The following is a 27,621-nucleotide window of genomic DNA, read 5'->3' as shown; positions in this document are numbered from 1 at the left end:
TCTTGGAAAGAGATGGAAGTCCGATGGTGCAAGATCTGGTGACTAAGGAGGATGCGGTTGGATTTCAAAGCCACAAGAGCATGCTTCCATTTGGGCAACAGGTGAGTTGTGAACTGGGGCATTATTTTGCAGAAGGTGGGTATCTGTGATGAGCATACCACATTGTCTCTTGGCTTTGATGGCCTCCTGCAATTTCTGCAGCAGTGAAGCCAAGTCTGCCCCAGTGATTGTGGTCCCCTTTGCTAGGGAATCCATCAATCCTACTCCATGCCGATCCCAAAATCCTGTGAGCATGCCCTTGCCTGCCGAGAGTTGAGCACATGCCTTCTTTGGAGACGGTGAGTCAGGATGCTTCCATTGTATTGACTGGACTTCATTCTCAGGATCCTAGTGATGGACCCAGGTTTTATCCTGTGTGATCAGTCTGTTGAAAAAGTCCTCCTGGTTTCCATGGCACATCATTGTCAAGAGAGCCAGAGAACATTCACCTTGTTTCTGCATCTGGAAAGGTGTGAGCAGCCGGGGTACCCAGTGAGTGGATACCTTATGCATGTGGAGATGGTCTTGGGTGATTTTTTCCATGTCATCTTGACATTTTGGGCTAGGTGGCAAATTGAGCAAGCCCCCACCTTAGAAGCCTTCAAGAAGTATCTCAAAATCTGGCTTTTCCGTTGCGCTTTTGGAGAGTGATCAGATAATTCATTTTGTTGCTCCTCCCATAATGTTTGTCCCTATACTGCAATTTCCCCTGCCTGTTTGAAGGCCTGTCTCCACTACTCTGTCTCCTATAAGCTTCACCCATACAAATAATTTTCTTTCATCCCTATCTCATCCTGAATTTTATCATTTTATCTCATACATGTGACCCGCCCTTTGGGATTGATTCTGCACAGTACTATTTTGTATTGTTTTATTGCATTCTTATGTTTTTATTTATTTAATTGTGATGTTTGTTTTGTTGTTTTGGTTTTATTTTATTGTAATGTACTGTTGGGCTTGGCCTCATGTAAGCCGCCCCGAGTCCCCTTTGAGGAGATGGTGGTGGGATATAAATAAAGTTCATTGTTGTTGTTGTTATGCGGTGATTTTCCAAAATGGTGCCCTCCACTTGATGGATGGTGTGTTCATCAACAGCAGAGTGCGGTCGCCCTGGAATTGGAGCTCTTGGCACTGAAGTCCAACCACATTGGAATTAACGATGCCAGTTCTTGACTCCATCATCTGATGGGAAATCCTCATCATAAACCTCTTTCATCTCATCGAATGTCTTCTTTGGTGTGCAGCCTTGCAAGGAAAGGAACTTCAGGACTGCTCTGTCTTCCACTGGGACCATTCTCAAACCTCACACCACTTTAGCACCTGCCAAATCAAGACCTTTATCAATTCTGAGTTGGAAATTGGCACGTCACCAATAGAGACTGATATCATTACACATGTGCCGTTTCAGCATCCTGTGATAAGTAGAAGTGGGTCAGGAGAAATATTTAATGAACACCCCTCGTACAATCACTTTTCCTGTCATTTGAAGCCATGGCTCCATTGTGTCCTAGTATGGAGCAGCAGCAAACAAGCCACATGGCTCTTATATCCCATCTCAGCCTTCTTTGCTCAAAGCTAAATATCCCCCGCTCCCAAAGGTTTGGCTTCCAAATCTACAACTATTTTGGTCCCCCTTCTCTGGATATGTTTATATCTAGATTTTCAACTGGCTTTTTGAGCAAGCGTTGGAAAATGTAGTGTAACAGACATAGGAATATGGAACAACTGGATGATCAGATTGGGCATTTTAACTAGGAGACGCAAATTATTTATGTCTTTTTGATCTTGTTATGGTTTTATATTGTATGTTAATGTTTTAAAGGTTTTTATGGTGTCTTATTGATCTTGTTATGGATTTATATTATATGTTAATGTTTTTAAATGTTTTTATGGTGTTGGGCATTGAATTGTTGCCTCTGTAAACCGCCTTGAGTCGCCTGTGGGCTGAGAAGGGCAGTATACAAATATAGTAAATAATAATAATAATAATAATAATAACAACAACAACAACTGCTTTGCCCCGAACTGGACTCAATGGGACTCCAACTGAGGTCTTACCAAGCAGAAGAGTGGGACTATGACATCACTCATCCTTACACATGTGCAGTTTTAGTGTCCGGTGATAAATAGAGGTAGGTCAGGGGAAATCTTTAATGAACAACAATAATAATAATAAAACTTTATTTATACCCCGCTACCATCTCCCCATGGGACTCGGTGCGGCTTACATGAGGCCGAGCCGAAATACAACAGTACAAGCAATAATAACAACAATACAAGCAATTAAAATCAAACATAGACAATAAACAATAAACTCAAGCAAGACCCAACTTCCAAAATAACCAAGAAAACCAACACCCTGATTAAGAACTCCTCAATCAACTTTGACATACGACAACAGCTATGTAAATCGGAAGCCCTTCCACCCAGGCTTTATGGACTCCCAAAAATCCATAAGGACTCCACCCCACTCAGACCCATCGTGAGTGCCATTGGATCCCCCACATACGACCTAGCAAAATTTCTTGCTGCACAGTTACAAAGCCATATTGGGCTCACTACACACTACATCAAGGACTCAGCCCACTTCATAGAAAAAATCAGCAATCTCAAGCACCTCACTACCTCTGAGGATGCTTGCCATAGATGCAGGCGAAACGTCAGGAGAAATGCCTCTAGAACATGGCCCTATAGCCCGAAAAACCCCACAAGAACCTAGTGATTCCAGCCATGAAAGCCTTCGACAATACAATAACGTAAGCATTAACAATAAGACAACACACAACGTTTCCAAAGCTCATTGTCGTCATTTTCCTTGTCAATCTGCCAGATTACCCAAAGGCCTGGTCCCATATCCATGTTTTTACTTTCCTTCTAAAAGAGAAGAGGGATGACAATGATCTAATTTCCCCGGGAAAATTAAAATCTATGGGAAGGCCAAATGTAAATAGAAATTAAAATAATGCTGGACTTGGGCGAAAAAAAGTGATGGGGCATTGTGGAAAACATACAAGCAGACCTAAAACAATGTAAAGTGCTTTGGACAACCCTCGTATATCTCTATTCCTGGGACATCATTCAGAGAGAGTGGACGGAGAGGACCGACTTTATCTATATACATAAATCCCTTTTTAAAACCCATGGTTGTTTCTATAATCTACACTGCAAGAAAAAATGCATATCAACACAGAGCAAAGGCTCTGGGTCTCTTTCCCTCATCCCAGAGACCTATCATAGCAACAGAATTGGAGTTACTGTGACATATTATACAGACACGTACAGCAAAGAACCACGCCAAGCAGGTGCCAACAACCGGCCATTTAACCTTGAATCCATCTCCTCCCAATCTTTCTTGCCTGCCTCTCTCTCCAGCCCATCTGGCAGCCTCTTCCTCCTCCTTCAACTTGCCTGCAAAATGCCACCCAGCCTCTTTATCAGCATTATATTATAGATGCTCCAGGCAGGGCACAAGGGAGGCAATTGGATCTGCATTTTCTCTCTCTCTTTTTTATGCTGGAAAGGAAAACAAGTGGGAGTCAGGAGGAGGAGGAGGAAGAGGAGGAGGTAGTAGAGACGTCGATGCAGCAGTTTTGCCTAGATCCAAGAAGAAGAAGATATATATATATATATATATATATATATATATATATATATAATATTGCCTATCTTCTCTTGCACAAAAAACACCCGGCTGCCTTCCTTCTTGGAAAAAGCCATTCCGTGCCAAGCGTGAATCACCGGCATCTTCCACTCCTTCTCCTTCCTGTCTCGCTTCCCTGCCGTGCCGATGATGCTGCCGGCTTCCATCTGGCCCTGTTGTTGTGGTCTGTGTGCGCTTTTCAAAACCCACCTTGGAAGGCGAGGAAGCACCAAAGACTCCCTTTTTCAGCCCTACCTGTTTGTCCCAGGGTCTCTTTCACCTAGATTCCTGAGACAGGTTCATACAGGTATCAGAGGTATTCAGCGCCCAGTGTGCGTCCATCGCTTCATCCAATTCTGTATCTCAAGGGACATTATTTTTCTATTGCGGACAGAGCTCAAATGTTAATACCTGTCTTTCAGGACGCAGCTACATGGCACCACTTTAACTGCCATGGCTCAATGGTAGGGTACCATGGGAGTTGTAGTTTGGTGAGGCACCAGCCCTCTTCACCATAGAAAGCTAAATACCTATTAAACTAAAACTTCTAGGGTTCTATAGTATCAACTCATGGCAGTTCAAGTGGTGTAGAACTGCATGAATTCTATAGAACAGATGCATCCTGATTTGTTCCTAGTCCTCATATGGCCAAGAAACCAAATAGCGCAGCTGCATTTGAAATCTATCCAAGGGTCATCTACTGCAGTTTGACACCACTTCAACTACCATGGCTCAATGCTATGGCACCCTAGGAGTTGTAGTTTGGTGAGGCACCAGCGTTTTTTGGCAGAAATGGCTAAAGATTTTGGTAAACTACAACTCTCAGGATTCCATAGCAGTAAAAATGGTGTCAAACTATTTGTTTGTTTGTTTGTTTGTTTGTTTGTTTATGACATTTATATGCCGCCCTTCTCACCCTGAAGGGGACTCAGATACACACACACACACACACACACACACACACACAAATATATTACAATATATATACAAACTACATCCATTCCACAGTGTAGATGCGCCCTTGAATATCTGAACTAAAACATAAACAACATCTGAATCAAGAATGTAGGCCTGTTACTCTACCATTGCCATCTTACAGTGGTAATGTTAGAGTAGACCAGGGTTCAAATTTCTGCTTGGCCATGGAAAGCTACTGTCAAGTCACATACACTTATCCCCAGAAAATCTTATTGTGGGCATAACATAAGTCAAAATTGATGTGAAGGTACAAAAAAGCAACACACCTTGATCTCTCTCTATGGGGAACAACACAACAATAACAACAATTATTTCTAAACATCTGTTTGAGTGCTCCCAAGGAACTCAGTTCACCTTAGGATTGCCATAAGTTGGAGATGACTACAAGGTACACAACAACAACAACAATTTGAGCATTGGACTACGACTAGAAAACAGGGTTCGAATTCTATTGTTAAGCCACACATCCATCATTGGGTGGCCATAAGTTGGAAATGCTTTGAAGTCACAGAAAAACAACACACCTTTGTTTCTCTCAATGGGGAATGACACAACGACAATGATTTTTACACATCCTTCACCCACTGAAGAGGGCCAATGTGGTACAGTGGTTTGAGTGCTGCTCAGCTTAGGGTTGTCATAAGCTGGGGATGACCTGAAGTACAGCTGCAGCAGTAGCAACAGCAACAACAACAACAACAAGTGCACCAATTAAAGGTACAGGAGCCTTCTCCAGTTTTACTAATAGAGAAACTATTCAGCCACCATGGGCAGTGTCCCCAGAATATAAACACAACAACATGGGAAATAAAACAGCAACAACAACAGCTGGTAAGTGTTGCTAAGGAACCCAGTTCACCTTAAGGTTGCCATAAGTTGGGAATGACTTCAAGGTAAACAACAACAACAACCAAAACAACAACCACGTCCATTAAAAAGTACAGGAGACTGTTCCAGTTTCACTGGCAGGGTAACCATTCAGCCGCTATTGACAACAGCCCCAGAAATATGTTCCCACTGAATCCTAAATTATCCAAAATAAATTGCAACCCGTGGATGCCTTCTGAGCTTTGTCTCCAAGCCCTCAACGATCCGGCATCTTATTATCTAGCCCTGGTGATGGAGTATCCAATTGACAAAGAGCGAGGGAAGAAGCTTTGCTCCAGAGTGCCTCCCTTGCATTTGGTTTATTTCCTGTTTTGCAGCCATGGCTGGTTAACAAGGGCATTTGGGGCAGCACTAGTTTTCTCCATGGCTGTGATTGTCAGGCAGCTGAATGATGATCCCAACTCCACCCTGTAACCAATATGGCTGCCGTATTTTGAACCAGTTTCCGAACTTGGTACAAAGGTAGCTCAATGTAGAGTGCATTGCAAACATCCAAATTTGAAGTTACCAGTGCGTGCACCACCATCTTCAGGTTCTCCATATCTAGGAAGGAGCACAGCTTGTGGGTCAGCCAAAGCTGATAGTAAACCCTCCTGACCATTGTTGCAGCTTCCCTGGGCTGACATCTGGAGAGACAGATCCAGGAGTGCTCCCAAACTGCAGACACAGTGTTTCAGGGGAAGTGTAACCCCATCCAGGACTGTTTGACACACCTCCATCCCCAGATGAGGACTCTTGATGGCAAACACCTATATCTTCTCTGGATTCAGTTGCCTTTCTTATCCAGGACACTACCTCCTCCAGACATTCATTCAGAGGGGACACACTATCATTATCTGAAGGGGTTTTTTTGGAAGCCATGGAGAAATCAATTTGGGTGTCATCAGCATACATCAGCACACCCTGCCCCATGCCTATGGATGATCTCCCCCAGCAGCTTCATGTAAATATTAGAAAGAATTGGGGATAGAATGGCACCTTGTGGGACACCACATAACAGCTCCTTTTTGGACGATCAGCTATCTATCCCCAAGCCCCACCATCTGGAACCTGCCGAGAAGGATGACTAGAACAACTGTAACACAGTGCCCCCATGCCCAGCCCCTTCAGGCATTCCAGAATAAGACCATGGTCAATAGTATTGAAAGCCGCTGAGAGGTCTGGAACATCATTTCTAAACCTGGGGAGAGGGGTTGCGAGGGGCTTTCAAAGGGGTTGCCAAAGATCATCAGAAAACATATATTTCTGGTGGTCTTAGGGACCCCTTTGGCAGAGAAGGCTGAAGATCTCGCCGCCTGTCCTTCTCTTCCTTTTTGGAAACAGACAGCGAATCCTCCCACCAAAAGCCCTCCTCCGCTGTGATTAGCCAGCCTCTCAGCCAAGGGGAGGGCTATTTCTAAGACTCCAAGTGGGGAGGGGAGAACAGGCATGCTCTACACATGGCATCGTGGTGCACATGTGCAGGAGAGGGAGAGCTTGCGGGGCTGGAGGGAGGCTCGTGCCAGTGAGTCCCTTCAAGGACTAGGGTTTCTGTGTGAGATATTTGGCCCAATTCTATCACTGGTGGGATTATAATGCTCTTTGATTGTCGGTGAACTATAAATCCGAGCAACTACAACTCCCAAATGTCAAGGTCTATTTCCCCCAAACTCCACCAGTGTTCACATTTGGGTTTATTGAGAATTTGTGCAAGTTTGAGCTAGATCCATTATTGTTTGAGTCCAAAGTCCTTCCTGGATGTAGGTGAACTACAACTCTAAAACTCAAGATCAATGCCCTCCAAGCCCTTCCAGTATTTTCTGTTGGTCATGGGAGTTCTATGTGCCAAATTGGGTTCAATTCCAATATTGGTGTGAGAAGTTTGACCCAATTCTATCGTTGGTGGGTTTATAATGCTCTTTGATTGTTGGCGAACTATAAAACCCAGCAACTACAACTCCCAAAAGTCAAGGTCTATTTTCCCCAAACCCCACCAGTGTTCACATTTGTGCATATTGAGTATTCATGCCAAGTTTGGTTTGGATCCATCATTGTTTGAGTCCACAGTTGTAGGTGAACTACAACTCCAAAACTCAAGGTCAATGCCTCCCAAACCCTTCCAATATTTTCTGTTGGTCATGGGAGTTCTATGTGCCAAGTTTGGTTCAATTCCAACATTGGTGGAATTCGGAATGCTCTTTGATTGTAAGTGAACTATAAATCCCAGCAACTACAACTCTCAAATGACAAAATCAATCCCCCGCCAACCCCTCCAGTATTCAAATTTGGATGTATTGAGTATTTGTGCCAAATTTGGTCCAGTGAATGAAATTACATCCCATACATCAGATATTTTCATGACGATTCATAACAGCAGCAAAATGAGTTGTGAAGTAGCAACAAAAGTAATGTTATGGTTGGGAGTCACCACAACATGAGAAACTGTATTAAGGGGTCGCGGCATTAGGAAGGGTGAGAAACTCTGCGATAGATAGATAGATATTTAGCTGGAATTACACTTTTAAAATGTCCCAACTTACATACAAATTCAACTTAAGACCTACAGAACCTCTCCTGTTCATAACTTGGGGAACTGCCTGCAGTTGGTTGGTAACTTTGCCATCCATTCCATTTGTATAGGGCTCTGTAGCCTCAGTGTCCAGACAGTGGATGAGTGAGTGTCTGATGGAGGTCATACTGAGCGAAGAGTCGTTGAATGGAATCACTGGGCTGCTCCAATCACGGGGTCCATTGGTGGATCCCGCCTTACGGTGCCACTTCCACCCAGCGCCATTCATACAGCCTCTGATGTCCCCAAGGTAAGGAGACTCAGCTGCCTACACTGTGAATGAGTCAGAGGAGAAGCCCATGGTATCCGGCCCGCCAGCGGTCGACACAGCCCGAGATAGAGAGAGAGAGAGAAAGAAGACACAAGGCTGATCCTAATTGCATCTGACGGCAGCCCGTTATCATCTGACCCTTGTCAGGAAGGAGGAGGACATGCAAAGGGAAGGAAGGGAATAGATGCAGATGAGCCCTGCCTTTGTAAGTGGAGCATCCGTAGTGGCTGTGTGCATGGACTGGTGCGCCTACAGATAAGCGATTCCCCTTGCGCTGGTCGAACTCCATAAAGTTGGCATTCATTTACTTACTGTATCAGCTCAACACAGGATTGAAGCTGAATCAAGCATTGTAGGAAATTTCTGCATCTAGAGTTTACGTGATAAACAATTCTGTCTTCTGCAAAGCTATTAAAGATGCATTTGCGTTCCAGGAAGCTAGTAGTCACATACATTTCTGTGTTTAGCTAAACCAGGCATAGGCAAACGTCATCCCTCCCTCCAGGTGTTTAGGACTTCAGCTCCCACAATTCCTAACAGCTTACTGGCCGAAATTTGCCCATGCCTGAGCTAAACACAGAAATGAAGCCAATTCAAGCATCATAAATTTACATCTAGATCAACGTTTCTCAACCCGGAGGTTGGGACCGCTGGGGGAGTTGCAAGGGGGTTTCAGAGGGTCACCAAAGACCATCAGATAACATATATTTCTGATGGTCTTAGGAACCCCTTGGGCAGAGAAGGCTGGAGATCTCTCCGCCTGTCCTTCTCTTCCTTTTTGAAAACAGAAGGCAAATCCTCCCACCAAAAGTCCTCCTCTGCTGTGATTGGCCAGCCTCTAAGCCAAGAGGAAGGTTGTTTCTGAGACTCCAAGTGGCAGATGGGAGAGCAGGCGTGCTCGGTACATGGCAGCATGGTGCGCATGTGTGGATGAGGGAGAGCGTGCCAGGCTGGAGGGAGGCTTGCGCTCGTGAGTCCCTTCAAAGCAGGGGGCTCTGTGTGAAAGGTTTGTCCCAATTCTATCATTGTTGGGGCTCAGAATTCTCTTTGATTGTAGGTGAACTACAATTCCCAGCAACTACAACTCCTACATGTCAAGGTCTATTTGAAAAATGAGGAAAAATGAAGAGAAGATTTCATTCCACCTCATGCAGCAGCAAGAATAACAATTGCCCAGAAATGGAGAGACAGAGACCCCCCATAATCGAGGACTGGTTTTCCAAGATTGGAGAATTTATGAATATGGACAGATTGTCTCAGATAATAAAAAATCAGAAAAAAGAAAACCAAATCAAGTGGAAACAACTTAAAATATATCTGCAGGAAAAAAATGAAGCTTAATATATAAACAAATGAACAATGACACTCGGAGAGCGATACTTTAAGGAAATACCTTATTTTCATTTACACTTATACCTCTGTGGAATGAACTGGAAGCCCCTTATCCTCATCTCACTCACCCCGGCACAACCTCTGATCCTTCTTAACCATTCCTAACCCAATTCCCATCTAGATCACTTCTCATAAGCTCTCCCCTAACTCCCCAATCCACTCCAACCTCCTTAAACACCTATCCCCCAAACCCTCCTTAATTTCCTACTTTCCTATTACTATTATTGTTTCCCCTCTTTATTTGTTATTCTCTCATAAAAGCTGACTAATAAAAATTATTATTTTAAAAGGTCTATTTTCCCCAAACTCCAACAGTGTTCACATTTGGGCATATTGAGTATTTGTGCCAAGTTTGGTCCAGATCCATCATTGTTTGAGTCCACATTGCTCTCTTGATGTAGGTGAACTACAGCTCCCAAACTCAATGTCAATGCCCACCGAACACTTCCAGGATTTTCTGTTGGTCATGCGAGTTAAGTGTGCGAAGTTTGGTTCAATTCCATCATTGGTGGAGTTCAGAATGCTCTTTGATTCTAGGTTAACTATAAATCCCAACAACTACAGCTCCAAAATGACAAAATCAACCCCACCAGTATTCAAATTTGGGCGTATTGGGTATTTGTGCCAAATTGGGTCCAGTGAATGAAAATACATCCTGCATATCAGATATTTACGTCACGATTCACAACAGTAGCAAAATTATAATTATAATTATGAAGTAGCAACGAAAATAATGTTATAGTTGAGGGTCACCACAACATGAGAAACTGTATCAAGGGGTCACGGCATTAGGAAAGCTGAGAAACACTGATCTAGAGTTTGCGTGACAAACAATTCTGCACAACGTTTAAAATAACAGTAGCCCTAGTTCTGATTTTCACCTGACAATGTACTGTAAGGTTTATTCCAGATTTCATAGGACACTAATATTGGAGGAAAGGAACCACTGACTGCATAGGGAAGCTGATGAGGAAACACAACCTACAAACTATCTACAGACCCACTAAGAAAATCCAACAAATGCTATGTTCAGCAAAGGACAAGAGGGATCCTTTCACTTCTGCAGGAGTCTACCATATACCATCCAGCTGTGGACAAGTCTCCATAGGGACCACCAAACTCAGCAGCATTGCCCAAACACGAATCAAGAAATATGAAAGGCACTTCAGACTGATTCAACCAGAGAAGTCAGCCATAGCAGAACACCTGATGAACCAACCTGGACACGCAGAGTATTTGAGAAAACAGAAATGCTGGACCACTCTCACAACCACCATGTCAGACTACACAGAGAAGCCACTGAAATCCGCAAGCATGTGGACAATTTCAACAGAAAGGAAGAAACCATGAAAATGAACAAAATCTGGCTACCAGTACTAAAAAAACCTCTAAATTCATAACAGTAAATCAAGAACAACACTCAAACACAGGGGAACTCCAGACAAGAAACAACCAGGAACACCTAATCACCTCTCAACAAAGGAATTTATTATTATTATTATTATTATTATTATTAAACTTTATTTGTACCCCGCTAGCATCTCCCGAAGGACTCGATGCGGCTTACAAAGGCCAAGGCCTCAACACAACAGCAGTAAACAACAACAATACAAAAGAAAGCAAATTAAAAACATAAGCAATAACAAAACATTACACTATTACACAATAAAAACCATGGCCGGGCCAATGATGGGTACAGGTTAAAAAAGTGCTGGGTGTGACAGGAGGTGTATTGGAATTCTGGGCAAGTGCAATGTGCAGAGAGTCTTAAACTCTAGTAAAGTGCTTCTGGGACAAAGTGCTGGGTTATCCTATTCTGGAAAGGCACGTCAGAATAGCCAGGTCTTCAAGTTCTTCCTAAAGACTGCCAACATGGGAGCTAGTCTAATGTCTTTGGGGAGGTCGTTCCAAAGTCGGGGGGCAACCACAGAAAAGGCCCTCGTCCCCACCAAGCGCGCCTGCGACGCAGGTGGGATCGCAAGCAGGGCCTTTCCAGATGACCGAAGAGAGCGTGTGGGTACATAAGCGGAGATGCGGTCACGGAGGTAGGCAGGTCCCAAACCGTTTAGGGCTTTGTAGGTAAGCACCTGCACCTTGAATTGGGTTCGATAGGTGAACGGCAGCCAATGGAGCTCCTTAAACAGGAGGGTTGACCTCTCTCTGTAAGGAGCACCAGTTAACATCCTAGCTGCCGCCCGTTGAACCAGTTGGAATTTCCGAGCCGTTTTCAAGGGCAGCCCCACTTAGAGCGCATTACAGTAATCCAATCTGGAGGTGACTAAGGCGTGGACCACCCTGGCCAAATCAGCCTTTGTGAGGTATGGTCGCAGCTGGCGCACAAGTCTTAATTGTGCGAAAGCCCTCCCGGACACCGCTGACGCCTGAGCATCAAGCGTTAGTGATGAATCCAGAAGGACTCCCAAGCTGCGGACCTGAGACTTCAGGGGGAGTGCAACCCCATCCATCTCAGGTTGCCACCCTATACCCCGATCCGGTTTACGATTGACTAGGAGGACCTCTGTCTTGTCGGGATTGATCTTCAGCTTGTTCCTCCTCATCCAGATAGCCACAGCGGCCAGGCACTCCCAGGCAGTAACAAGCCACACCTAAAAACTTTCAGGCCATCAAATGCTAATCAAGGTGGCCAACTGAAACATTCACACCTAGCGCCAACAGACAAGAGTTCTTCCTCCCAACCTGGATCTTAAGGAGCTGGGCATGTTTAGTCTGAAGAAGAGAAGGCTGAGAGGAGATATGATAGCCATGTATAAATATGTGAGAGGAAGCCACAGGGAGGAGGGAGCAAGCTTGTTTTCTGCTTCCCTGGAGACTAGGACGCGAAAAATGGCTTCAAACTACAAGAGAGGAGATTCCATCTGAACATGAGGAAGAACTTCCTGACTGTGAGAGCCGTTCAGCAGTGGAACTCTCTGCCCCAGAGTGTGGTGGAGGCTCCTTCTTTGGAAACTTTTAAACAGAGGCTGGATGGCCATCTGTCAGGGGTGATTTGAATGCAACATTCCTGCTTCTTGGTAGGGGGTTGGACTGGATGGCCCATGAGGTCCAACTCTTTGATTCTATGATTCTATGATTCCACAGATATATAAACCCAATTCCCTAGCTTCCAACAAACCCCACAACCTCTGAAGATGCTTGCCACAGATGCAGGCGAAATGTCAGGAGAGAATGCTTCTAGAACATGGCCATATAGCCCGAAAAACCTACAACCCAGAAGTTCACTGTAGTTTCTTTCAACAATATTCAGACCGGATTCACTGCAAATGTAACATTAAACCATGTGGATACCCATAAGGTATCAACATGTCTATCCATCTCTAGAAATCCTAGTATTATGCTGAAGATAATCATGGAAAGTTGGTATCCAGATCAGATTTGCACGAACAATGCTTTGCTAGCCCAGCCGTTGCATTACTTAGAATACTATGGAAGGGAGTCCCATTCGTAGACAAGAAAACACAATTGCACACAAAGGGAAGGTTTATCTTTAGACTTTGGCATGCTCTCATGGCAGTGTCATCTTTGGGATCACCCAGATTTCAAAGGTTAGCGCCAGCACTTTGACATTCAACCCAAGAGGAGTTATTTATCACAGTGATTATCGGAAAGCAGAACTCAGGCCATGGCTTTTTTTAAAAAAACTAATTTCACTAGTATTATTCACAATATATGGATGGCAGCAGGGGAAAGGCTTGGCCCTGCTTAGCTTCCAAGATCGGATAGGTGCCTTTAGGTATTTGGGTAAGGTGTGAGGTAGGGAACCCCCATAATAGAGCATCCCATGGGCCCACAAATGGGCTTTTGTGGTTCTTTTGGACCTCAGAAGACCATTTTCGACTAAAGAAATGGGAGGTGTCAGGTTGTGGTGTGGTTGATGTGAGTGCCAATGGTTACACATTTGTATAGCCCACGGACACCAAGATTGCTATTCATGGTATAGGTCAGATATTGGAATCCGAAGAGAAGGAAGAGGATGAAGAGGAGAAGGAAAAGAGAAGAGGAATGTGACAGAAGGAGAAGGAGAAGAAGGTGAGGAAGGAGAAGGAGGAGAGAAGAAAGGAGAAAGGAGAAGGAGAAAAAGGTGAAGAAAAAGTAGGAGGAGAAGAAGAAAATTGAGAAAGAGAAAGGACTAGAAGAAGAAAGAAAAAGAGAAAGGAGGAGGAGGAGAAAGAGTAGGAGAATATGAAGAAAATGGAGAAGGAGAAAGGAGGAGGAGAAGCAGGATAAGAAAGAGAAAGAGAAAGAAGGAGAAAGAAGGAAAGAAGAAAGAGAAAGGAGAAGGAGAACAAAGAGAAGGCAGAAGGTGAGAAAGGAAGAGGATAAAGGAGAAGAAAGAGAAAGAAGAAAGGGAAGAAGTAGGAAAAAGGAGACGAGAAAGGAGAAAAAAAGTGAAGTAGAAGGGGAGAGGAGAAGAAGAGAAAGAAGGAGAAAGAAGAAGAAAAGGGAGAAAGAATGAGAAAAAAGAAGGAGAAATGAAGAGGAGGAGAAGAAAGAGAAAGAATGAGAAGTAGGAGGAGGAGGGGGAGAAGGGAGAAGAAGAAGAAAGAGAAAGAAGTAGTAGAAGAGAGGAGAAGAAAGTGAAGAATGAGAAGGAGGAAGGAGAAGAAGAGAAAGAAGGAGAAAAGAGAAGGAGAATGAATGAAAAAGAAAAAGGAGAAATGAAGAGAAGGAGGAGGAGAAAGAGACAATGAAAAAAAGAAGGCGAAAAGAGAAGGAGAATAAGAAAATGAAAGAAGGAGAAAGAAGGAGTAAGAGAAGGAGGAGGAGGAGGAGGAGATGGAGAAAAGAGAAAGAAAGAAGAAGGAGGAGAAGAGGTATGAGAAAAGAGAAGGGAGAAGAAGAAGAAAGAGAAAGAAGAAGGAGTAGGAGAAAGGAGAAGAAAGTGAAGAAGGAGAAAGAGAAAGTAGAAGAAAAGAAGAAGAGAAAGGAGGAGGAGGTTCAGGAGGAGAGGAATGAGGAGGAAAAGGAGGTATAGCAAACAAGAGGAATAGGAGGAGAATGGAGCATCAGCAGCCCTCCTCATCCTCATTCACAAGCCAAAGAGGTTCCTGAATTATGAATAGGCCTCCTTTTCTCCCTCCGCCATTTGCAAAGGGTCAAGGCAGGACACCCGGCTCAGCGGCTGCTTTTCCTTAAAGACAAACTTTCATGCCTCTGGAATCGCATTAATGCCTGACCCAGTTCACCTTAAATATGTCTGGAGCATCTTCCTCCTCGCATCTGACCCCAAATGGATCCCGGCCAAAGCGGGAGAGAAAACAATTTGTTGGGATTCCAACTGGATATTTTCATTGCCCAAAAAGAAACCTTCCCTTACCCTGATTTTAGTGGATCAGGGTTGTGTGAAGCAGCAGCTGCCTTAAGCCAAAAAGCAGAGCCTTTGAGTGCCTCAAATGTTAGATCTGTTTCTGGGTCTATTTGACCTGCATTCCAAAAATTACACCGGTTTTCCCCTGTCAGCTCTAGCTTTTTGAAATACAGAACATAGGCTATCTACCAGTCACCATCTACTCAATAATAATAATAATAATAATAATAATAATAATAATAATACGATCAGTACACTGGGTGCAGTGCCTAAAGAACTTGGCCTGCACTTAAAAACAACCAGCACTGACAAAATTACCATCTGTCAGCTGCAAAAAGCCACCCTGCTTGGATTTACATACATTATTCACCGATATATCACACAGTCCTAGACACTTGGGAAGGGTCCGGAGTCTGATCCAATACAACAGCCAGCAGAGTGATCTTGTTTGCTGTTGACTCACCTTGTTGTGTATCAAATAATAATATTTATTTATTTGTTTGTTTGTTTGTTTGTTTGTTACCTGTCTCTCCTAATGGTTTGTGTTACCATGATAACGATATCTAATTTGGCCACGGTAGTCCATGCTCTGGTTACATCCCGTATAGACTACTGCAACGCTCTCTACATGGGGTTGCCTCTGAAGACTGCTCGGAAGCTTCAAATGGTCCAAAGCGCGGCAGCCAGGATGCTAACAGGAGCGGCACTCAGGGAGCATACAAACTCCTCTGGTGTGCCAGCTCCACTGGCTGCCAATTTGCTACTGGGCACAATTCAAAGTGCTGGCTTTAGCCTATAAAGCCCTAAATGGTTCTGGCCCGACTTACCTGTCTGAACACATCTCCTCCTATGAACCAGTTAGGACATTAAGATCGTCTGGGGAGGCCCTTCTCTTGGTCCCGCCGGTATAACAAGCACGCCTGGTGGGGACGAGAGATAGGGCCTTCTCAGTGGTGGCCCCTCGGCTGTGTAACGCCCTTCCTACACATATAAGATCGGCCCCCTCCTTATTGGCATTTCGGAGGAAAGTGAAGACCTGGCTGTTCGAACAGGCATTTGATTAGGCAGTATAATTGATTACAGGAACATAGAATAATGGATGATGAGACTGGATTCTGATTCTATTGATGAGACGTAAATGATTGTCATATTGATGTTTAATTGTTTTATGCTATTGCTTTTAAACGTTCCAATGATTTTGTAATGTTTGTATTGAAACTGTTGTTGTTAACCGCTTTGAGTCGCCTAAGGGCTGAGAAGAGCGGAATATAAATGAAGTAAATAAATAAATAAATATCGAAGAAAATAGAACTGATGAGGTCGATCCAATGCAATTTTCTGAATCAGCGGCACAAATAACCCAAGACATAGGCCTCAAAACCAAAACATCACAATTTTCTATAGAGTTACATTGGAGGACTTATAGAGGTCTTTTCTACAATCAAAATAGTGAGGTTTTGTGGGCTAAGCGAAGGAAGACAGATGCTTTTGAACTGTGGTTCTGGAGGAAAATTCAGAGTGCCTTGGACCACAAGAAGATCCAACTAGTCCATTCTCCAGGAAATAACACCCAGCTGCTCACTGGAGGGAATGATATTAGAGGCAAAGATGAAGTTCTTTGATCACATCATGAGAAGACAGGAGACCTTGGAGAAGGGAATGATGCTGGGGGAAAAGGAAGGAAAAGGAAGCTGGGCCAACCAAGGGCAAGGTGGATAGATGTCATCCTTGAAGGGACTGGCTTGACTTTGAAGGAGATGGGGTGTTGCCACGGTCAACAAGGAGCTCTGGCCTGGGATGGTCCAAGAGGTCACCAAGAGGCGAAAGCGCCTGGACGAATAAGCAACAAATTTATGTTCTTGGATTTTACTGCTTTAAGATGTTGGAAGCTGCTTTGGGTCCCTTGGTGGAAGAAAAGCAGGATACAAATAAAGATGATGATGATGGTGATGATGGTGATGATGATGATGATGATGATGATGATGATGATTTGAAACATAACAAGATGAGTCCACAGCAAACAAGATCACTCTGTTGACTGTTGTACTGGATCACACGTTGGACATTTCCCAAGTGTCTATGACTGTGTGATGTATCAGTGAATAATGTGTGCAGATCCGAGTTGGGTGGCCTTTTGCAGCTGACAGGTGGAGATTTTGTCAGCGCTGATTGTTTTTAAGTGCAGGCCAAAGTCTTGAGTTACTGCACCCAGTGTGCTGATCACCTTTGGAACCACCTTGACTGGCTTGTGCCAGAGTCTTTGCAGTTCGATCTTTAAATCCTTGTATTGTGTTAGCTTTTCCAGTTGTTTCTCTTCAATCCTGCTGTTGCTTGGGATTGCAACATCGATGATCCATTATTATTATTATCATTATTATTATTATTATTGTAAAGATAAAGATTTCCCATGGCATTAAGTCCAGTCATGTCTGACTCTGGGGGTTGGTGCTCATCTCCATTTCTAAGCCGAAGAACCAGAATTGTCCGTAGATACCTCCAAGGTCATGTGTCTGGCATGACAGCATGGAGTGCATGTTACCTTCCCGCCGGAGTGGTACCTTTTGATCTACTCACATTTGCATATTTTCAAACTGCTAGGTTGGCAGTAGCTGGGGCTAACAGCGGGAGCTCACACCGCTCCCCGGATCTGAACCTGCGACCTTTCGGTCAGCAAGTTCAGCAGCTCAGCGCTTTAACCCACTGCACCACCGGGGGTGAATTCACTGGGATTAATTATTATTATTTACCCCAGTGAATATGGAAGGTCAACTGCCTTCTCAGACTGTTGTGGCTCCAAGAGTCTCACTGTAACCAACCAAAGGTGATAAGCATCAACTTGCTTACTGAGCATGTGCAGAATACAGAGAATGTGCAGTTAGCTACTATGCTATGGATGCCGAAAGCGCCATAAAATGAATGCTGAGTGATAGATAGAAAGCTCTCAGGCCATGCTCCGGGCAGCTTGGTGGAAAGCCAACCAGAAAACACATTATGTGCGTGCTTTGGGACATTGCTCATGCACAGGATGCCATCCCTTAAGTGGCTCTCCATCCCTCCCTGCTACAACCCACTCCTTTTCCCCCACTGATAAAGACACAAAGGACCAGCAAGAAGCTTTTGACAATAGCAAAAGAGGCTCTCTGTACCAGAGGCGGTTCCTCCATCCCTCTCCCCTTCAGAAGGAAAACAAAACAGGCATCCATTCTGAGCCACAGCTATTCTCTTCCTTGCTTTCTCCTTCACTACCTCCATTCAAGAGAAGGCGATGAAACAGCACAAGGACCTCGTGGTGTCTTTGTTTACATATCACTTTTGGGGATTTCAGAGGTACGCTGTCCAACTCAGAGCAGAGCAGAAGCAAACCAGAGTTACCAATTGTTTTGGTGATGCAGTTTTACTGTTTCATAGCAGAGTTTAAAGGAGCTGTCCGAGGTGCTGAAGCTGGCCCAAGAAAGAGATTCAGCACCTTGGATAGCTCAGCTCTCCTGCATTCAAATTGAAGGGGAAAAGATTCCATCTAAACATTAGGGACAACTTCTTGGCTGTCAACTGTGGAATATGTTGCTCTAGCCTGGGGAATCTCCTTCCCTAGAATTTTTCAAGCAGAGGATGGATTTTTGGGAAGGCTCTGGTTGTATCTTCCTGCCTGGAGAAATGGAGTTGGGCTGGATGGCCCTTGGGGTCTCTTCCAACTCTAGGATTCTATGATTCCTGATCTAAAGCACAGATTGATTGATCATTCAACTGAAATGGAAATCACTGAGACCCCTGTGCCTATTATCTTTATACTCGGGTACTAATTAATCTTTAGTAAAGTCGGAAACCCTGACAGCCCTTCCCAAAATACATTGCTATGGTCTCTGAATACAGAGCTATAAAGCAGTTAACATGCTGCCAAACTAATACGCAGCCAAACTTTGACAAAGGAATCTGCTTCCTGGGAGTTTGGTGGAGTATCCTTCTCTGGAGGTTGGATGGCCATCTGCTGGGAGGGATCAGAGTGTGCTTTCCTACCTAGAAGAATGAGGTTGGACTAGATGGGCTCCATAAAGGTGCCTTCCAACTCTAGGATTCTATAGCCCTACTTATCCATGAACTCAATGTATATGAGTCTATCTGGCCATCTGTCGGGAGGGCTTTGCTTGTGTCTTCCTGCCTGGAGAAATGGAATTGGACTGGATGGCCTCCATAAAGGTCTTTTCCAACTTTAGGATTCTATAGCCCTACTTCTCCATGAACCCAATCTCTATGAGGCTGGAGGGACATCTGTTGGGAGGGTTTTGGTTGTGTCTTCCTGCCTGGCAGAATAATGGTGTCAGACTGGATGGCCCTTGGAGTCCCTTCTAAATCTAATGCTTTGCAGCACATTTCATCACACAGTTTGGGTACAGTACTACCATTCTGGGAAATCAAAAGGGTGCATCTGCACTGTAGGGTTAATGCAGTTTGACACCTCTTTCATTACCTTGGTTCATTGCCTGGGAGTTGTGTTTTGGGCAGAGTAGCCTTTGTAAAACTATAGGTCCCACCATTCCATAGCACTAAGCCATTTTTGAACTGCATTAATTTTACAGTGTAGAATTTGGGCAATTCAAGGTTTCGAATCTATAGTCAAGCTGGAAGGGACCCCAAGGGCCATCCAGTCTGACCCCATTATTATGCCAGGCAGGAAGACACAACCAAAGCCCTCCTGACAGCCCCATAGACATTGGGTTCATGGATAAGTAGGGCTATAGAATCCAGGACTTGGAAGACACCTTTATGAAGGCCGTCCAGTCCAACCCCTCTACTCATGGCAGGAAGACACAACCAAAGCCCTCCTGACAGATGACTATCTTTGGAACAAACCTTGGAAGGCCTAAGACACAGTATTTTCGTCTTAGGGCTTCCATACACATTACAACAGAAAGAGAACTCATCTCCAAAGAGTCCGAATTTTCCACCGAACAGACACTACCATCATAATAATACGTGAGCGACAAAGGCGTCACAAACTCCGAAGCCATAAAGACGGATCCATTTCTGCGTCACGTCCCCCAGCCTGCGTTGACAATAATTTCTCCAGCTGCCTTGCAAAACCCCATCAAACACAGCAGCAGCAGCAGAAGCGTGAAAATGCCCACAGGGTTCATTCACTTTTGTAGATAAGGGAGCCGGCGGGCGTTCCGATAAGGGGTTTTTAAGTGTCGCTTTGAATCTTCTACATGATTGAAACGTACAATTAATCTAATCCCGTTAGGCCCCGCTGAGCCTCATTCTCTCCTCCTACATTTGCATGAGATGCAGGCTCACTTTGTGACTCTACTCACAGGAAACCCCATGCCAGGAGGGGAAATGGGGGAAGCATGTGTGTGTTGCGCGCCTTGGAGTCGTTATGGAGATCCTAAGACAGTGTTTCTCAACCTTCCCAATGCCGTGACCTCTTAATACAGTTCCTCATGTTGTGGTGACACCCCACCATAACATTATTTTTGTTGCTACTCCATAACTATCATTTTGCTACTGTTACGAATCCTAATATAAATATCGGATATTCAGGATGTATTTTCATTCACTGGACCAAATTGGGCACAAATACCTAATACATCCAAATTTGAATGCTGGTGGGGTTGTGGGGAGGGTCGATTTTGTCATTTGAGAGTTGTAGTTGCTGGGATTTATAGTTCACCTACAATCAAAGAGCATTCTGAACTCCACCAACAATGGAATTGAACCAAACTTGGCACACAGAACTCACATGACCAACAGAAAATACTGGAAGGGTTTGGTGGGCATTGGCCTTGAGTTTTGGAGTTGTACTTCACCTACATCCAGAGAGCACTATGGACTCAAACAAAGATGGATCTGGACCAAACTTGGCACCAATGCTCAATATGCCGAAATCTGAACACTGGAGGGGCTTGGGGAAAATAGACCTTGACATTTGGGAGTTGTAGTTGCTGGGATTTATAGTTCACCTATAATCAAAGACTCCAGCAAAGAATCGCTGCCTTGTTGTGGCGCTGGAGCTTGAGCACCTCAATGATGTCACGAGCGAAACCATGAAGGGCCACCCAAGACGGGACGGTTGTGGCAGAGAGGCCAGACCAAGCGCGATCCATGGGGAAGATAATGGCAAACAATCCCAGTATTTGTGCCAAGAAAACTAAAAGGACCAGTACAACCAGATACATGTCGGTATGCTATTGGAAGATGGCCAAAATGCTACTGGGGAGGAACAGAGAATAAGTTCAACTAGCCCTAGATGTTATGGCACAGCTGCGTTTCAGCCGAAAGGAAGGCTAGCGGCCAACGGTGCTGGAGGTGAACGACAAATCCGATGCTCTGAAGATCAACACACCATAGGAACCTGGAATGTAAGATCTATGAACCAGAGCAAACTGGATGCTGTTATTGATGAGATGTCAAGAGAAGGCAATTATGCTGGGAAAATGGAAGGAAAAAGGAAGAGGGGCCGACCAAGGGCAAGATGGATGGATGGCACCCTTGAAGTGACTGGATTGACCTTGAAGGAGCTGGGAGTGGTGACGGCCAACAGGGAGCTCTGGCGTGGGCTGGTCCATGTGGTCACGAAGAGTTGGAAATGACTGAACGAATGAACAACAAAACAATAATCAAAAAACATTCTGAACTCCGCCAACAATAGAATTGGGACAAACTTCCCACACAGAACCCCCATAAGATCACTCTGACCAAAAGGTCATGAGTTCGAAGCCAGCCCGGGTTGGAGTGGGTTTCCAACTAATTGTGTAGCCTGTTGTCGACCTTTGCAACCCGAAAGACAGTTGCATCTGTCAAGTAGGAAAATTAGGTACCAGCTTAAAGTGTGGGGAGGCTAAATTAACTAATTTATGAGGCCATAAAGAAGACTCCAGCAAAGCATTCCAGCGGGGAAGCATGACCCCCAGGTTGAGAAACACTGCCCTAAGACTTTTTAAGCCGAGTCCCTCGGACTGTAAGTTGTTGGTGTTGGAGCTGGACTATATATTGTTGTTGTTGTTGTTGTGCCTTGAAGTCATTTCAGACTCAGGTTGACCTTAAGGCAACCCTCTCAAAGAGATTTCCTGTTAAGATTTCTTCCAAGGGGATTTGCCTTTGTCTTCTTCCTCAGAGGCTGAGAGAATGTACGTTTGGCGGGAACGAGAGATAGTGCCTTCTCCATGGCGGCCCCTCGGCTATGGAACGCCCTTCCTAGGGATATCAGATCAGCTCTCTTCCCTTTTAACGTTTTGGAGAAAGGTTAAGACATGGTTGTTTGAGCAAGCGTTTACAAATGCAGAGGAACTGACATAGGAAATGGAATGACTAGACTCACTAGACGATGGAATTGGAAAATGTTTTAACAAGGAGATGCGAATGATGTTGGTTTTATTGTTCTGTTGTGGTTTTATATTGTTTTTAATGTTTAAATTTGTATTTTGATACTATGTGTACTGATTTGCTGTAAACCGCCTTGAGTCGCAGAATAGGCTGAGAAGGGCAATATACAAATACAGCAATCAATCAATCAATCAATCAATCAATCAATGCAACATGCCTAAAGGCACCCAATGGGTCCATCGTGACAGTCCCAATTTTCAAACTATGATGCCACGCTGTTAGCAACCCCTCTCTTTGTCTTGCCTACCTCTTTCTTCCTTTTCTCCTTCCCTCTGTTTTTTTTCCTACCTCCTTCACTTTCTTTTTTTCTTTCTTTCTTTCTTTTCCCATTTTTTTTCTTTCTTTCGCCTCTCTTTTCCCACTCCTGTCCTTTTTGAAGGGAGCAGACTACACAGAGGCGCCATTAAAAATCCACAAGCATGTGGACAACTTCAACAGAAAGGAGGAAATCACGAAAATGAACACAATTTGGTTACCAGTATTACAAAACACCAGAAGCAAGATAGTGAATAAGGAACACCACTCAGAATCCAGACAGCAATCAAGTGTCAGTGAACACTTCCCAAACAGAGGACGCCTCCAGGCAACAATGGCCAGGCTACTGTTATGCAAATACCTTCATTGATTGACTTTGCAGCTGCAAGGCTACTCAACGCTATCATTTATAAAGTTAAGTTGGTGCTAGACAGTAGATACGTATTTAATCATTTTATATATTATTTATAATTGATATGTGTATGTTTTTACAGTTCCATAATATTGTGTTTAGGTAAAGGTAAACATTAAGTCTTGACATTAAGTCTAGTCTTGCTCGACTCTGAGGGTGGTGCTCATTTCCATTTCTAAGTCAAAGAGCCGGAGTTGTCTGTAGACACCTCCAAGGTCATGTGGCCGGCATGACTGCATGGAACGCCATTACCTTCCAGCAGAAGCGGTATCTATTGATCTACTCACATTTGCATGTTTTCGAACTGCTAGGTTGGCAGAAGCTGGGGCTAACAGTGGGAGCTCACCCCACTCCCCAGATTTGAACCACCAACCTTTTGTTCAGCAAGTTCAGCAGCTCAGCGGTTTACCCCACTGTGCCACCCAGGGGGGCCCATACTGTATTTACTGTTATTGTTATTGTCTGAATCTGGCATTGAATTACTGCCATAGTTTGTAAGCCGCCCTGAGTCCCCCTTCACGGGTGGGGTGAAAAGGGTGGGGTATAAGTACAGCAAATAAATAAATAAATAAATGATCTTGTGAATTGCAACATTCACACTTGCTTCAGACAGACAAAGGCTCTTTCTCCCACCTTGGACATTATTCACCAGCATATATGCACTCCACTTGCCTCACTGCCAACAGACCTATGAACAAACCTCTGAGGATGCTGGCCACAAATACAGGCGGAACATCAGAAGAGAATGCTGCTGGAACATGGCCACACAGCCTGAAAAACTCACAGCAACCCAGTGATTCCGGCCATGAAAGCCTTTGACAACACAACCCCAATGACCATTGGACTCCAGATACCACTTTCTTCTTGCTGACCTTTGGGCCGAAGCCTTACCTGGATGCCGCTATCTCGGCTTTCTGCTTGGCGATGGTGGCGGCCCGCTCGGCAGCCTCCATGGCGCGGTCCACCTTCTCGCGGATCTTGCTGGCCCGCAAGGGGATAAGGTTCTTTCTCTTGCCGCTCACCAGGATGTTCTGCTTGTACTTCCCTTCCTCTTTGGTGCCGTCGGGGAAGGTCATGCAGCCGTAGCCGTGGCGCTTGTTGTTGGCCCACTCCCCTTCGTACTTGAGCCCGTCCGAGCGCTGGCTGACCCCGAAGCCCGACCGCTTGTCATTCTTCCACTCACCCACATAGACCTCGGTGGTGGTGGCGTCGATGTCGTCCTCGACGACGGAGAGCTCGGCCTCCCCTTCGCCAAGACTGACGGTGGAGTTGATGTCGCTGGCCGTGGAGCTGACCGTGCTCATGCCGGCTTCGCTGCGGAAGGAGCTCTGCTTGCTCCGCTGGCTGGCCAGCGAGCTCTTGGACTCAGACTTGCGTAGCTTGAGCCCGCTGAGCAGGGACCGGCGGAATAGGCCCTTCTTCTTGTTCTTGAGGATCTCAGCATCACTGTGGGCCATCAGGACGAAGCCGCCCCGGGAGACGGCGGGGCTCCCGGCCACCGCGGGGGAAGAATCCGGGTGTAGTGCTGAGCCGTTGGTGTGCTCGCTGCGCAGGGAGTTGATGGAGGTCCTCAGCGGCGAGCGGATGACTGCGGCCATGCCATACGGAACGCTCTGCCGCACGCCGTAGCCCTGGCGCATCCCGCCGGCCCACTGGCCCTGGTACGTCCCTGTGGGCAGAGAGCAAAGAGAGAGAGTTAGGTGGGCACAAACTGTGGAGATCAATAGAATAGAATAGAATAGCTTTATTTGTCATTACACATTGCACAACAAAATTACATGCTACTTCTCTATTCTGCCTTGGTCAAACCACATCTAGAATACTGTGTCCAATTCTGGGCACCGCAACTGAAGGGAGATGTTGACTCTAAGCTGGAAGGTGTCCAGAAAAGGGCAACTCAAAGGATCAAGGGTCTGGAGAACAAGCCCAATGAGGAGTGGCTGAAAAGGCTGGACATGTTTAGCCTGCAGAAGAGAAGGCTGAGAGGAGACAGGATGGGGGCCAGGGATCAAGATTGAGCAGAAAGCATAGGGAGGAGGGAACAGGCTTGCTTTTTGCTGCCGTGGAGATTAGGACACAATGGAACAATGGCTTCAAACTACAGGAAAGGAGATTCCACCTGAACATGAGGAAGAACTTCCTGACTGTGAGAGCTGGTCAGCAGTGGAACTCTCTCTCTGCCACGGAGTGTGGTGGAGGCTCCTTCTTTGGAGACTTTGAAGCAGAGGCTGGATGGTCATCTGTCGGGGGTGCTTTAAACGCATTTTTTCTGTTTCTTGGCAGAATGGGGTTGGACTGGATGGTCCACCAGGTCTCTTCCAACTCAATGATTCTATGATTCTATGCCTTCCCCCCCACACACCACAAAACATCACACTTATCCCTCCGCACTCCCTCCACCACCACACAGCTCCCAATGCCAGCTCTAGGATAAAAACTATCCTTCAGTCTGTTTGTCCTCACCTTTGCCACCCGCGCCTTTGTCACCCTGTGACATCTGCCAGATGGCAATCTATCTATCTAAAAGTGCGAATGTGTATGTGGTAGAGGTATCCACATACAGAGCCAGCCTCCAGCCTCCACAAGCAGCTTTAACCCACAGTGCTGATTATCCACCAGAGCACTCCCTGCAGGGACATTGCAGTTAAAGTGAGCACCATCCACATGTCCAAGAGCCCTGCCAATGTCCTCCGCAAACACAATACTGCCCTGCCCCCACCCAAGTGAAGGCATTCATTCAGGGACAATTTCATCCTGGATTTCCTGTTTTCCCTCCAGAATGGACATTCCAGGATTCCTTTCTCTCTCCATTGCTGTGGAATTTGCATGACCCCGCCCACTGCCTCTCCTTTAATCATAGAATCATAGAATCAAAGAGTTGGAAGAGACCTCATGGGCCATCCAGTCCAACCCCCTGCCAAGAAGCAGGAATATTGCATTCAAATCACCCCTGACAGATGGCCATCCAGCCCCTGTTTAAAAGCTTCCAAAGAAGGAGCCTCAACCACACTCCGGGGCAGAGAGTTCATATAATATAATATATGAATACATAATATAATAATATTATAACCTAGGAACGAAAAAAGTGTTACATAGTGTAATATAATAATATTATTATAATAATATAATACATTATTATTACTATTATATAATTTTATAGCCCAGGAACAAAAATCGTGTTACATAGTGTTATTCCATAGCATTGAGCCATTTCAGTTGAAGTGGTGTTAAACTGCATTAATACTACAGTGTAGATCAGGCACAGGCCAACGCAGGCCCTCTGGATGTTTCGGACTTCAACTCCCACAATTCCTAACAGCCGGAGTTGAATTCCAAAACCCCTGGAGGGCTGACGTTGGTCCATGCTTGGTGTAGATGGGGTTCAAGATGGTATTATTCCTACTACGGAAAGATTTGAGACTCTATTCCCTAGCTCTAGAGATCTTGGCCATTTTTTATTTGCCAGCAACGTCTACACACCTGTTTCCAGGTAGAATAGCAAAGGCAGTGGCGGCAGCACTGAATCCTATGAAGTATTGCAATGGGAAAGTCTGCTTTGATTTCTTTCTCGACCCGGCACTCTGCACGTAACAACAAAGAAGGGTGACAGAGACGGAACTAGACAGATAGGATTAATGGAGTATTTATAGGATTAGCACAGGGAAAGATTAAGGATTAGGATGAGAAGCAACGGGAGGAGGGCTGCGACTCGTAGTGGAGTCAGTCAACTTTCTGCATCCCAGGAAAGAGAAATTGGCCAAAGCAGGAAGAGCAACGGGTCAAGAAGGTTACTTTCTTCCAATGATGGAAGCACGAGGAAAAACATGCAGTTTCCTTGCTAGTTTGGTATGTCTTCCAGGAAAATATCTTTCCTTGACATGGAGATATACAACATATTGTTAACGTCACTGTACCAAAGCTATGAATACACTATATAACTCGATTGTTGTTCCTGGGTTATCAATCTCATTTACTAATTAATAATAATAGTAATAATAATAATAATAATTATTATTATTATAAATATAATTATATATTTAAAAATATAAAAATAAATAAAAACATTAAAAAACTCTAAAATTACAACAGCAAAACAGCAGAGAAGAAACAACTAGGCACATCTTAACACCTCTCAACAAAAGATTCCTCCAGGCTCAGCCAGGCCTTCAAATGCTAATGAAGGTGGTCAGCTGAAACATTCACACCTAGCTCCAGCAGAGAAGAGCTCTTTGCCCCACCCCAGTCATTCCACAGATATATAAACCCATTTTCCTAATTCCAACAGACCTCACTACCTCTGAGGATGCTTGCCATAGATGCAGGCGAAACGTCAGGAGAAAATGCCTCTAGAACATGGCCATATAGCCCGAAAAAACCCACAAGAACCTAATAATAATAATAAAACTTCATTTATACTCTGCCACCATCTCCCCAAGGGGACTTGGGGCAGCTAACATGAGGCCAAGCCCAACAGTTACAATCCTAGGTGAGA

The 27,621-nt window shown here is 44.8% G+C and overlaps 1 protein-coding gene across 1 annotated transcript in view; it reads right to left on the bottom strand.

Annotated features, from left to right (window-relative positions):
- Nucleotides 1–27,621, bottom strand: part of JPH3 (junctophilin 3) — a 116,327-nt gene that overhangs the window by 59,765 nt on the left and 28,941 nt on the right. Inside the window, exon 2 of the mRNA XM_060788046.2 lies at nucleotides 24,021–24,798. Within this exon, the coding sequence (XP_060644029.2) occupies nucleotides 24,021–24,798 (778 nt within the window). The remainder of the gene's footprint in view (nucleotides 1–24,020; nucleotides 24,799–27,621) is intronic.

The sequence above is a fragment of the Anolis sagrei genome, chromosome 8 (genome assembly GCF_037176765.1).
Source record: "Anolis sagrei isolate rAnoSag1 chromosome 8, rAnoSag1.mat, whole genome shotgun sequence".
Lineage (NCBI taxonomy): Eukaryota > Metazoa > Chordata > Lepidosauria > Squamata > Dactyloidae > Anolis > Anolis sagrei.
This window is presented reverse-complemented; position numbering and strand designations above follow the sequence as displayed.